The following is a 12787-nucleotide window of genomic DNA, read 5'->3' on the forward strand; positions in this document are numbered from 1 at the left end:
CCAAAGTTTCACATGCCATTGTAAAAGGAAAATATATTTGTGCTTCATTCTGGTTTTGTTTTGTATTTTCAGTTGAGGATTTTGTCTTTTACAGATTGAGGCTTTTATTCTCCAGCTCTGCAGCATTTGCGAAGTTTGAGATAACTTTCTCTCTCTCGGCCCATTATCCATCTGTCCTGTTACCTTTCTCCATTAAAAATCACCTTGGAAACATCAGGTGAGTGAAGGAACAGCAGGATAGAGCTTCCAACTACTTTTTTATCTTTGTTCGATCATTTGAAAAATCTTCAAATGGATAGACCATAGTGGGAGTCAAATGTTACTTCTGACTTCCATTTTGAAGAATTTGTTCTTTTTAAGTCAGTGACCTTCATTGCTATCTCCAGGGGATTTTGGAGACCACTGGCCTACCCTTTTACACCTGCTCTACTTTTTGAACACTGTTACCTAAAATAGGAATCAAGAAAGAAAAAAGTCCTGCCTAAGCTTAGCCCAGGTCATATATGAACAACTTTTATGGCCTTAAAAATAGAATAATCATTTACAAAACTCTGCAATCATAATGCTTTTCTCAATTAGCCTGTGGAACCAAGCCTAAAAATATTTAATTCCTGCAATATATTGTGTGACTTTTTAGACTCACTGCTGACAGATTGTAAGATGGCAGAATTTAGAATGTGCCCACTTCAAATCCATCAGCAAACACCAGCAGTCCAACAGTTTAGATTTTATAGCCAGAGAAAGCAGCTAGGTCAAGATACCTGACAATTACGTTCAGAATTGATTCTTAGGCTTTGTTTAGAATCTCAGTTCAAACTGAGTAGTCTAATTATTTCCATAAATGCTTATTTGTGCTTCCTGGGAGACTCAGAGACTACCCAAAAACATGAATTCCACTGAAATGGAGATAAGCATAAGTTTCCAGAAAAATTAATTAATCTTTTGTTCTTCCCAGCCACAGTGAAATTTCTGCCCTTCTGTTTAAAGTGCCACTGGAGGACAACTACCTAAAGAACGTAGTCAAGCAAATTTACCAAGATCTGCTTCAGGGCTGAGATTTCTACCAGTAAACCCATGGACCACAGCTATAACCACAAAGCACAGGACACTCAATAGTATTATGTTCAAGTCTCCATTGCTGTTTAATCTTCATCTTTAGGGCCTAGAAAATAGCCTAGTAAAATTCCTTCTGATGATTTTCTAGTTAGTTTTAGGTTGGTTTTTAAAGCTCTACAGTCAGGAATAATGAAAAGCCTCAAATAGCATGCTATCAACTTGCTCAACTTCCTGCTGAAGGTGTAAGGAGTAGAGCCCTTAGGAACAATTTCTCCTAACTAAAGTGGTGCTCCCTGCTTTAGCACAAGCCCTGAGGAGGTGTAACCACTGACAAAAACATGGGTTTCCCAGCTTCTTGCTAGCAGATATTTCTGAATAGAGACATGTCTGTCTACAAAGTACTCATCCTCCTTTTTCTCTATTCCAGAAGTGTTATTAAGAGAAATCAATAGCACTCAACTATTAGATAGTTTGCCACTTTTTTCTTGATGGCCTTACCTCCTTTTATTATATAGTGTTTTTTTAGTAAGTATAATTTTGTACAGAAAGGTCATTGACTTTCCATACATATATGTAAATATATTAATACTGATTTTGTGACTGGTATGGCTCAGTAAGGTGGGCATCATCCCACAAACCAAAAGGTTGCCAGTTTAATTCCCAGTCAGGGCACAGGCCTGGGTTGTGGGCCAGTTCCTGGTTGGGGGGTGTGTGAGAGTCAACTGATCAATGTTTTCCTAGCACGTTTATGCTTCTCTCTCTCTTTCTTTCTCCCTCCCTTCCCCCCTCTCTAAAAATAAATAAAGTCTTGAAAAAAAAACAATGCTTAATCCTTGATTGAATTCTATATTTAAAAAACAAAACCTGTTAAGGATATGTTGGGGATGGTTGGAAATTTGACTTTAAACTACATGTTGCTTATATTTTTGTATTAGTTAAATTCCTTGGGTGTGATAATAGTATTATGGTTCTATAGGAGAATGTCCTTATTAGGATATAAATGTCTGCAACTTAATTATAAATGGCTTTGAACACTATACTGTATATGTTTGTGTACATTTGCATGAGAGAGAGAAAAATAAGAGAAAGCAAATACAGCAAAATGTTAACAATTGATGGATCTAGGTAATGGGTACATGGGTGTTTAATTGCACTGCTTTTAATGTCTAGGCCTGAATTTTTTCAAAATAAAAAATTGAAAGTGAAAAGAGTTTTGTTTGGTGTCCTACAGAAATATTGAAAGAACAGTGCAATTAAACACCCATGTACCTATTGCCTCAATTCAACAAAAATTAAGAAAAAAATAAAATTACAAATGCAACTAGTCTTTGACTCAACAGCTCCATTTCTAGGAAGCTATCCTACAGATAAACATGCAAAATTTTGGCATTGCTTACAGTATTAAAAGGTGATAGGCAACTTACATGTCTATCAATAGAGGTATGGTACATGTCTTCAGTGAATACTATTTGATTAAAAGGAAAAATTATGTGTTGGAAGTTCTGTATGTACTGATCTGAACCAATGAAGATATGTAGTTGAGTGAAAAAGGCAAAATGAAAGAGTGTATTGATGTGCTATGATTTGTGTGAAAAAGTATTTACACACATACCTACTTACATACAGTGCTTTGATTTTTTAGTATAGGGTAGCTTTGAAAGGATGGACAATAAACTGGTAACATTTGTTGTCTCCAAGAAGGGAAGCTGGGTGTCTGGGGGCAGAGGAAAGGCAAAACTTTGTACTGAGTACTTTTTGAATTTTGGATCATGTGAATGTTATTAACCACTGAAAAACTAAAAATAGTTTAAGTGTGATTTTTTTAAAAAAAGAACAATATATCCCTGGTTGATGTGGCTCAGGTGTGGCTCAGATAACGGGTTTGATTCCCTGTGAGGGCATATGCCTAGGTTGCAGGTTGTGGCCAATATGAGGTACCTGATCAAATGTTTCTCTTTCACATTGATGTTTCTTTCCCTCTCTCCTTTCCTTCCCCTCTCTCTAAAATCAGTAAGTATGTTCTCAGGTGAGGATTAAGTAAATAAGAACACCATAAAAAACTTTTTATTTTGGGAAATTTTCAAAGGATGAGGGAACATCAAGATCAAGAATTTGGCGTAGTCTAGGGCAGAAAGAAATTAAATTTAGCATCAAAAACAGTTGCAGTAATGGTTCATTAGGCTTCCCTAAAGCCTGGATGAAATCTCAGACATGGGGAAACTATCCTGGATTGGCTGGGTGGGCCCAATGTAATCACAAGAATCCTTATAAGGAAAGCAGATGTCAGTGATTGTTGGCTTTGAAAATGAAGGGGCTCTGAGCCAAAGAATACAGATGCCTCTAGAAACTAGAATAGGCAAGGAAACAGATGCTCTACTAGGACCTCCAGAAAGAACACAATTACCTCAAAACCTTGACTTTAGCCTAATGAAACCCATTTAGGAATGCTGAACTCCAGAACTATGATATTTTTGTTCTTTTAAGCTACTAAATCTATGGTAATTTGTTACAGCAGCAATAGGAAACTAAAGACACTGGGATAATTACTGTTTCATTGACCTAACTTTTTTGTACACATACTTTTTAACTGTAGTTTTATAATAATATTTAATATAAAGTTTCCTTCATATAGGATGTGCACTTTTCTTGTTAAGTTTATTTCGAGGCATTTTATATTTTTGTTACAATTTTAAAATTATCATAGTCAAATTTATACCAAAAGTTCAAACCATACATAAAAGAAGAGCAATGAAGGCAAAGTCATCCAAAAGTTAAGTATTGAGCATCTTTCCACACACTAGGTTCTTTCAGCTATAAAGAAGAGCTGTGACTGTTGGGTAGGCAACCAACAGTGATTACCACCAATCCCATTGGGGTTTCTATTGGGAATTCACTGATTTTAGAGAATTTTCAAGTTTATAATATTGAGCCTTCTCCTTTGGGAACATAGTTTTATATATTTCTCTGTGTAGGTCCTGAATGTTTCTAAAAGTTTATTCCTAGTTACTTAAGGTATTTGTTGCTACTATGAATGAGTTTTTTCTATTACATTGTCTAATTTGTTACTGTTAACACCTAATAAAGCTCTCATCTTTTTGTATTTGTAATTAGTTACACTACTGTAATCTCTTATTTGTCCCTTAAACTATCCAAGTATATAATTGTATCTGTAAATCTTTTCCAACATTTTATCTTACAACACTTAGTGGCACTTCCTGAATAATACTGGTAATAGTTTTGTTCTTGGTCTTAATTAAAGTGTTTCTGCCTTGACTGGGGTAAGGCTCAGTTGGTTGGGCATAGTCCTGCAAGGCAAAGGGTTGCCAATTCCATTCCCAGTCAGGGCACTTGCCTGGGATGTAAGTTCAGTCCCTGGTCAGGGTGTGTCCAAGAGGCAACAGATCAATGTTTCTCTCCGTCTCTCCCTCCCTTCCCCTCTCTAAAAATGAATAAAATCTTTTTTTTAAGTGTTTCTAATGTCTCACTAGTAAGATAATGGCAGCTTATTTGGGATGTCTTTTTTTCTTAATTATGTTAAGGAAACATAATTTTTTTCACCTTAATTAGGAACTTATGTTGAATTTTACCGATTTTTTCAAAGTGATGAAATTGATTATATGGCTGTTTTCTCTTTGACCTATTAATATGGTCAGCTATAATAAAAGACTTCCTAATATCAAATCATCCTTGCACTACTCAAATGGATCACTTGGACACTGGGTTTCCCTTTCCAAATTTTCCTTTCTATGTTCCAGGTCAATTATGCTGATGAGATTATTTTTCTTCAGGCAAAAGATTAGGTTTCTGCTGACTGAGTTTTGGTCTTATTAGAGGTTGCCTCCTTGAGATTTCAGATAGATCACTTAGGTTATAATTAAGGGTATATCTAAAACTTTTCAATTACACACTTACATAAATATATTCATGAGTTGCTAATTTAAGTATTAGAAATCTACTTTGTCTTATTTCCAAGTTATTAGTAGGTTGTCTTATAGGAAAGGAACAGAAACTACTCAAATTGGCTTACACAGGAATAAAGGGAGATTTATTGGAATGTAGGGGTATTCCATAGACCTTAAGAGCAGTATGTGTTGTTGGGCCCCTGAGAAACCACAAGAGATCTAGAAAGCAGAATTCAAAACTGTTTTCCTGTCCCATACTCCCACTTTCTTAAGTCTCTCAATTTCTTCATCTTTCTGCAGATGGGGTTTCTCTGATTTAACATACACAAAGCCACAGAAGTTTAATTTTAGTAAAGGTCAAAGTCATGTGACCACTCAGTCAAGAGGGGCTATAGATGTGCAGATTCTCTGAGGAGGAGTATGTGTGAAGAATGGGAGGTAAATACGGATATTTTTGATATGACATGCAACTCATTATCCCCAGGTACTATCCATAATCACTAAGTTAGGTTGATAGTACTTCGAGAATGCTTCCTGAATCTGTTGTCATGGCTCTAACTCAAGCCTTCATCTCTTATCTGAAATAGTGCAAGAGATTCCTTAACAGTTTTTGCTGTCTCTCCCGAAATCTATCCTTCAATGCCTCAAGACAATGGTGTGAGAATTAAATGAAAACTTGGAAGCACTCCACAAATACAAAGCAGTGCTTGGAGAAAAAAAAATACATCTAACCATATAACTCATCTGCTTAAACACATAAAATGATTTATTTCCCCATTACGTAAAAAATGAAGACAAGCCTAGGCTGATGTGGCTCAGTGGCTTCAGTGCGGCCTGCTAACCTAAGGGTCGGGGGCTGCCAGCCAGGTCCCCAGTAGTGGGCCGCGAGAGGCAACCACACATTGATATTTCTTTCCTTCTCTACCTCCCCTCCCCTATCTCTAGAAATAAATTTTAAAAATCTTAAACAAAAAAATGAAGAAGAAAGCTCCATACATGGTCTTCAGCCTCTTCATAGCCTGAACTAATACGTAACTCTCCAGTATCACAACCTTACAATACGTTCCCTCCCACAACAAAAATACTATCCCTTGACCACGTTGTTAAATTTCTATATCCATAATGCTCTTATCTGCTTGTCCACTGCTTTGCCAGAGAAACCCCATTCACCCTTAAAAACCGGAATAACAGCTCAAACTTGCCAGTAAACCATGATAAGTTTACTTCCTCAAAATCAATGCCTTCTTCCTTTGGACTCCTGCAAATCTCCAGCATAGTACCACAGCTTGACTAATATTCCAGCCTTTTTTTTTTTTTCTACCTCCACCAGTTCGATTTTCCAGTTTCATCCTTCTACTCTAGCTTCCTCATCTCGACCACCTCCAAGGGCCCGGAAAGCGCCTGGCTCTGGGAATTTGACTAAGAGTCTCAGAACCACTCCAAGCGCCTAAAGCTCACGTTCAGATAATTTATCCAAAGTAGCTAGCTCTCAGGCCCAGGCTGTTTTCCAGAGGTGGAGGAGTTACGTCCGGCGCGTCCGCCGGCATTGCATACTGGGAGATGTAGTCTCGGGCCAACCAAACTCCTGCTTGATAGTTGTAGTCCTCGATCTGGTAAATGAGAAGGCAGCAACTCCTAAACTTTGAATTAGTCCTTAGAGGTAAAAGGAAGAGGGCAATCCATAATACGAAGTTCACGTTCCACGAGTTTATCTCTGGGGCTGGCGAGCAGCGGCCCCAGAGGCTAGAAGGCGGATCCCAGAAGGGCGGGGAGACGTTACGTAGACGCGAGCGTGACGCTACCCGAGAGGGTTTGGCGGGATTTACGAAACTAACCGGGCAGAGCGCGCGTTACAACGAGAGACTGAGGCCTGAGAGAAGCTGAGGCGTCCCCCGAGGCGCGTAGTTGGGGGCTGAAACTCGGTTGGGTAGTGTGCAGAAGGTGGGAGTAAGGGAGTAGAGAAGTGGGGCGCGAGCCAGGGCGTCTGGAGTCTGTCCAGGGTCGGGCGCGTGCCGGGCCGGCGGACGGAGGTCGGGGCGCGCAGCCCGCTGGAGCGAGTAGCGCTGCAAGCCCAGGTGAGTGTGTCAGGCACAGACGGGGTCCCTATCCACTGCCGGGTTCGTCCCCTCGTTAGCCAGACCGGGATCCGGGCCAGTGCTCCCTCACTCGACTTATGGGGCCCCTCCGCCGCAAGTGAGGCAGGGCCGCGCCGGGCCCAACCGAACTTTGGAGCCCGACATGGCGAATACAGAAGCTGACTCGTCTTTAGAGCTGGGGGGAGCCTTTTTGTGACCTTCCTTTTCATTCCCAACGCTCATTTTATGGGCGTGGGCGAAGAAGCCGAGATCCAGAGAGGTGTAATGACTTAAAACCACAGCTGTTTTATGTTAATTAGGGTGACCGGATTTCTGGTCGGCCCTCTTTCCATTACACCATGTTTTGCTTATTCCAGGTGTCACAAACATATTTTCATTTTCTGATTGGAAGACCATTTATACGATGTCTAGGGAATGGTGTCTAGTGAGCTTGGGTTTTCTTTTTTAAACCTCTGAAGTGAAGTGTGATATACATATAGATAACACAAATCAGAAGTGTGCACATCTCCATGAGTTATTACAAAATGAATATACCTGTATAATTACCACCCTGGTCAAAAAATAGTATGTTCTCAGCACCCCAGAAGCCTCCTTGTGCCCCCTTGTCTAATACTCTCCCTTCTCTCCAAAGGCAACCACTATTGACTAAGACCATTGACTAATTTTGCTTGTTGCTGAATTTTATATAAGTAATACAGTGAGTATGTGTGTGGTATTTGCATGAGTTTGAGCCAAACTGATGACATATATGCCAGGAAGCAAGGTCTCAAATGCTCTTCTAAGTAGCGCTATACATATTTGTGTCTGGCTTTGTTTAACATTCTGTCTGTAGACTGATACATACCTTTGCACATAAACAGTAAGGGTTTTTTTCTGCTTTTATTTTTATTAGTACTTTTTTCATGCTGAAGTTTTGAAAACCATGGCCATTAGCTTTTGTTTCTTTGCTTTCTTCTGGGGTATCTTTTTCATCTGTGCAACCAACCTCTTCTGGTTTAGGAACAATCCACTTTTTTTCAGAATGGATCTTTTCAGTGCGGCAGGGAGAGCTCCTGTGTGGGTTCACCCGCCCGTGAGTTCTGTAAGTTCTACGCTGCATCTTGGAAGCTTTGTTCACCTGCATGTGCTCAAGGCCCAGAGAGTCCACATCTACACCCTTAAGTTCAGCATTACTCTCTGCACTTTTAAGCATGTACAGCAAAAACTCAGCACTCTTTTTGGGCCACCAACCCTGTCTGGCCCCTGTGGCCTGGGCATGCCTGGGCATGCCCACCGACCCCACCGACCCCACCATTGTAACGACAGAATGGCACACATTGCTTCTGTAAAGTGACACCCTTACTTGATGGCTTTTCAGATGTGCATACCCTTAATGGCCTGGGCAGTTTCACAAGTATTCTTAAAATGAACATGAAGATTTGAACCTCATGTTTTGCATGATTTTGTGGGTTTTTCTGGATCAAATGAACAGTAAACCATTTTCAGAGGTTACCTTTGGTCACTTTCAGGAAGTGCTGCAGTACTTTATTGTTGCTATATGATTGGTATTCCTTATTCTACTCATGGTGGACATTTGGATTGTTTCTGTTTTTTAGCTTGTATGAGAAAGGCTGCCAAGAGAACATTCCTGTATATGTCTTGGTGCACATGTGTATAGTTTTCAGTTGGTTAATAATGTAGAATAGTAAAATTCCTGAGTCATAGCATTTGTCTATTTCAACTTTCACATTTATGCCAGTTTTCCAAAGTTGTACCAATTTACGTTAAAACCAGCACAGCACTGTATGAGTGTTTAGTTGTTTCACATGCTTGCCAACACTTGATAATGTGAATCTCTTTAATTTTAGCTATTCTGGTGGGTATATAGTAATATTTTGTTTTAATTTTTCTAATTAATGATGTTGAGCATTTGTTTATTTATTTTTTATTGATTTTAGAGAAAAAGGAAGGGAGAGAGAAAAATATCAATTTATTGTTCCACTTCTTTATGTACTCATTGGTTGCTTCTTACATGTGCCCTGATCAAGAATCAAACCATTTTTCTTTTGGGTTGCTTTCTTGATGATTTGAAGTTGTTTTTTGTATGTGTGTGGGGGGGGGGTTGCTATTGATTCCGAGAGAGAGAAAGAGAAACATAAATTTGTTGTTCTACTTATTTATGCATTCATTAATTGATTCTTGTATGTGCCCTGATGATCAGACCTACAACCTTGGCTATTGGGACACTGCTTGAGCTATCTGGCCAGGGCAGGAGTTTTTTTACTATATATTCTAGTTATCAGCCCTTGGTTGTACATGTGGTAAATATTTTCTTCATTATAGTTTTACTTTTCATTCTCTTAATGGTGTCTTTTGATAGATAGAAGTTTTCTGTTTAAATGTAGTTCAGTTTTTCAGTCTTTTCCACGTAGGTTACTGCTTTATGTATCCAATCAAGAAATCGTTCTCTAGCCCAAAGTCATGAAGATATTCACCTATATTCTGAAAGCTTTGCCTTACCTCTTGCATGTAGATCTGTAATCTAAATTGGACATAGATTTTCCCTGTTGTTTTCTTATTCTATAAGACTATCCAATCAACCCAGCACTGTTTATTGAAAAGGCCATCTTTTCCCCATTATTCTGCAGTGGCATCATTTTCATAAATTATGAAGGAAGAGATTAAAGTTAAATTGCATTAGGGTGATTTTGATACTTAGAATTTTCATGGACTCACGTTATGCTAAAACTGCCATCTAAAAGATCTGATCTATGCCTGAGCCAATGAAGAACAAATGGTCATCTATCAAGTTTCTAAAAATGGACATTTCATATATGTTGTCTTTTGAATTAAATTTATCCTGATTGTTATATTGTCCAGATCGTTTTGATGTGATTTAAGGCCATTCTTGTGGACATTAAGACTTGTTCACTTTTACTAACTAATAACACCTTTTAAAGGTAATTTAAAAATTTTTTGTCCTCAGTTCTTTTCAACCTGAGTGATCTTTACTTTATCATAATAACCAGGCTTAAGTATGCTTTTTATGGAAGATGTCCCTCTGGGCAGCGTACTTGCCTGTTATTTATTCATTTGTGCATTTCCTGAGGCCTGGAATTCATTAAAATGGTGATCTTTAAATTTCATACATTCCTGTTAGAAGCAAAATGCGTAACTACAAGCTGTGATCCTTGCTTAAGATGGGAAGTACTTTTCTCATCTCAGTCCACTGTTTCTCTGTCAGGAATGGGGGCTCATGGACAGTCATTCTGTACCGTCATTTCACTCCTGTCCCACCACCTCCAATCTCTGCTTGCTGGAAGGGAACAATGGAACTGAAGCTGTTTAACCTTTCATCAATTGGTTTTTAAGTAGAGTTCTGGAAATTGCACTCATTTACCAAATATTTACCAAACACCTAATATTTATAATGTATTATGAAGTTTATACAAATAGATAGAAACTGGTCCCTACCCTCAAGGAATATGAAGCAGGGGAACAGGGACATAGTTGATCTAGTTAAGCTATGCATTGTTAAGAAGCAGAATAATCCTGGCTCTTCCCAGAGTTTTTCAGATACAGCTAGCTAGATGGAAGGGAAAACTTGCGAGATATTAGTTCTTTTTCTTGCCATCTGTAGGTCATCAGAAGCCTATGAAGTAATTCTTCAGAGATTTATTGCAAAACTAAGTTTGCAGCTCTGTATTTTTCTCTAGTGTTTTCCTGATGGCCATCTGTATTTTTCAGTATTGAACACCAAGTGATGGCAATGCAGATGCAGCTTGAAGCAAATGCAGATACTTCAGTGGAAGAGGAGAGCTTTGGCCCACAACCTGTATCACGGTTAGAGGTATGCACATAGTTGCTAATTTGGAAATTTTAAAACTGGACTAGATTCTTCTATTTGGAGAAATCAAAACCTTTATATAAGCCATTGGTTTACTACCTGTTGTTAAGACCCAAATTAGAGCTCTCAGAAGAGTTGTCAAGGATCCTGTGGAAATGTAACCGGAAAAGACACCGGCGTTCGGGCTGCCTGTCACTACCAAATCCAATAAGCAATGACAGTGATTGAATCTTTTATAGGCGCTTTATTCAGATGGCCAGCGATCCGAGAAGATGGCGGGTTCATACCCTAACAAACCATCTTACTCTTTCTTTCCCAGCCAGATCTTTTATAAGGGGGTTGGGGGAGGGCAAACGAGGTGTCAGCGAAAGCCTTTGAAATTCAACAGTTGCCTCCAAGGGGGAAGAGTAGTCCCTTGCTTCTTCCTGGTACAGATGTCTCCAGACAAGGTAATCTCCAGCCAGTGCCCCAGGAGGTCAGCTGCTTATTCTCAGGCCCCAGGATGGGCTTTATCTGTAGTTACTGAAACAAAAACTTAACATACACATTACTTGCTAGATTTATGACTATTTACCTTAAGCTAAATTTTCCCAAGTCTTAAGCCCCTATCAGAAAGGCTTATGATAATTGCTAAACATGTCTGGGCAGATCTCTTCTTTTGTTAAGAATTCTTCTCCTCCTACTTTATCACTTTTCTTTCTCGGAGCTAGATTGTCAGAAACTAAGAAGTCCTAGGATCCCATGAGTCTGTGCTGTTTGTACTGAGTATACATTTACTGTCCAGGGAATACAGAGGCCTGGCCAGTGATGCAGGGAGGCTGTGCTGAAGTTACTAGCAAGATAGCTGTCATGGGCAGGAAGAAGGGCTTGTAGTTGCTAAGGTGTAAGAGCCAAGCCCTAATTCAGTACTCGGCACAAGAACATCAAACACCAGAGCTGGGGCCTTGCACTGTTTCTGCTCATTATGCAGAGGCACCAGTGTGAGTATAGCTAACATGGGCTGAAAGAAGTAGGAGGGGGAGCAGAAAAAGCCTTCATTCTTCTCTCTCTTTACTCATATTTTTTTCCAACCCCAGCTGAGCTTCAAGACTCCAGAAGTTACTTAAACTGGTTTGTGATAAACATTAGAAAATTCAGAGTCATAACTTTCAGTATCATGAGCATCCTTATATCTACACATGTATTGCTTATTGCCTAAATATTAATAGCAGGCATGGTTTCTATGGACAGATATCATTCTCTCATCTCCCAAACCTTCTCCAACTACGTAATACATATATATCCCCCCACTGACTCATACTTTCCCAGAAGTCATGCTTTTGGTGGCCAATAAAACTAGAGCTGACTTCAAATACAGGGAGAAAGAACTGTCTTTGGGTGGTTTGTTTTGAGAAGTGGTATATAATAAGTGCCTGCCAAAAGTAGCTTTCCCATTCTCATTGTTGGTTGGTAGAGGAGAGCTTTTTAGTCATTGTGTTACAAAGAGTATTGATAGGCTAAGACAGTGCTCAACTCTGGGGCAGCCTCATTTGTTTGCCCCAGTTTAGTGTAAAAAAAGACCATTATTTATGTGTGCTTGAGGTGGAAAATATTGGGAAAGACTAGCTTAAAATTGTTGTTTAGAACCCAGGGTCTCAGAGTTCTTTTATCTTCTCAGTCATAAAAGGTCGAGAGTTACACCTTTATATCCAGTGGTGGAAGTTACTGATTTAGTCCCAATTCATGATGAGTCCTTTTAAATATATATAAGATGGCGCTAGTTTAAAACTCCTGGTTTTGATAATTTTAAAAAATTAAATATCTTATATGTATGGCCAACTTTTCAAAACTCTTGCTTATAATATCACAGTTCTTCCAAATAGCTCTGTGAAGTTGGTAGGGCAGGTGGCCACATTAGACAGATGAGA

At 39.1% G+C, this 12787-nt stretch overlaps 2 protein-coding genes and 1 pseudogene across 2 annotated transcripts in view; 2 read left to right on the forward strand and 1 right to left on the reverse strand.

Annotated features, from left to right (window-relative positions):
- KNL1 (kinetochore scaffold 1) overlaps window positions 1-1739 on the forward strand; it is a 59174-nt gene extending 57435 nt beyond the window's left edge. Inside the window, exons 25-26 of the mRNA XM_045823515.1 lie at window positions 95-217; window positions 956-1739. Coding sequence (XP_045679471.1) covers window positions 95-217; window positions 956-1055 — 223 coding nt within the window. The 3' untranslated portion in view covers window positions 1056-1739. The remainder of the gene's footprint in view (window positions 1-94; window positions 218-955) is intronic.
- A 4688-nt stretch (window positions 1740-6427) lies between these two features.
- Window positions 6428-8533, reverse strand: LOC123808579 (annotated as a pseudogene).
- Window positions 6780-12787, forward strand: part of RAD51 (RAD51 recombinase) — a 31985-nt gene continuing 25977 nt past the window's right edge. The window contains exons 1-2 of the mRNA XM_045822691.1: window positions 6780-7033; window positions 10781-10883. Of these exons, the coding sequence (XP_045678647.1) occupies window positions 10797-10883 (87 nt within the window). The 5' untranslated portion in view covers window positions 6780-7033; window positions 10781-10796. The remainder of the gene's footprint in view (window positions 7034-10780; window positions 10884-12787) is intronic.

The sequence above is a fragment of the Phyllostomus hastatus genome, unplaced genomic scaffold (genome assembly GCF_019186645.2).
Source record: "Phyllostomus hastatus isolate PE091 unplaced genomic scaffold, TTU_PhHast_1.1 phas_scaffold_501, whole genome shotgun sequence".
NCBI lineage: Eukaryota > Metazoa > Chordata > Mammalia > Chiroptera > Phyllostomidae > Phyllostomus > Phyllostomus hastatus.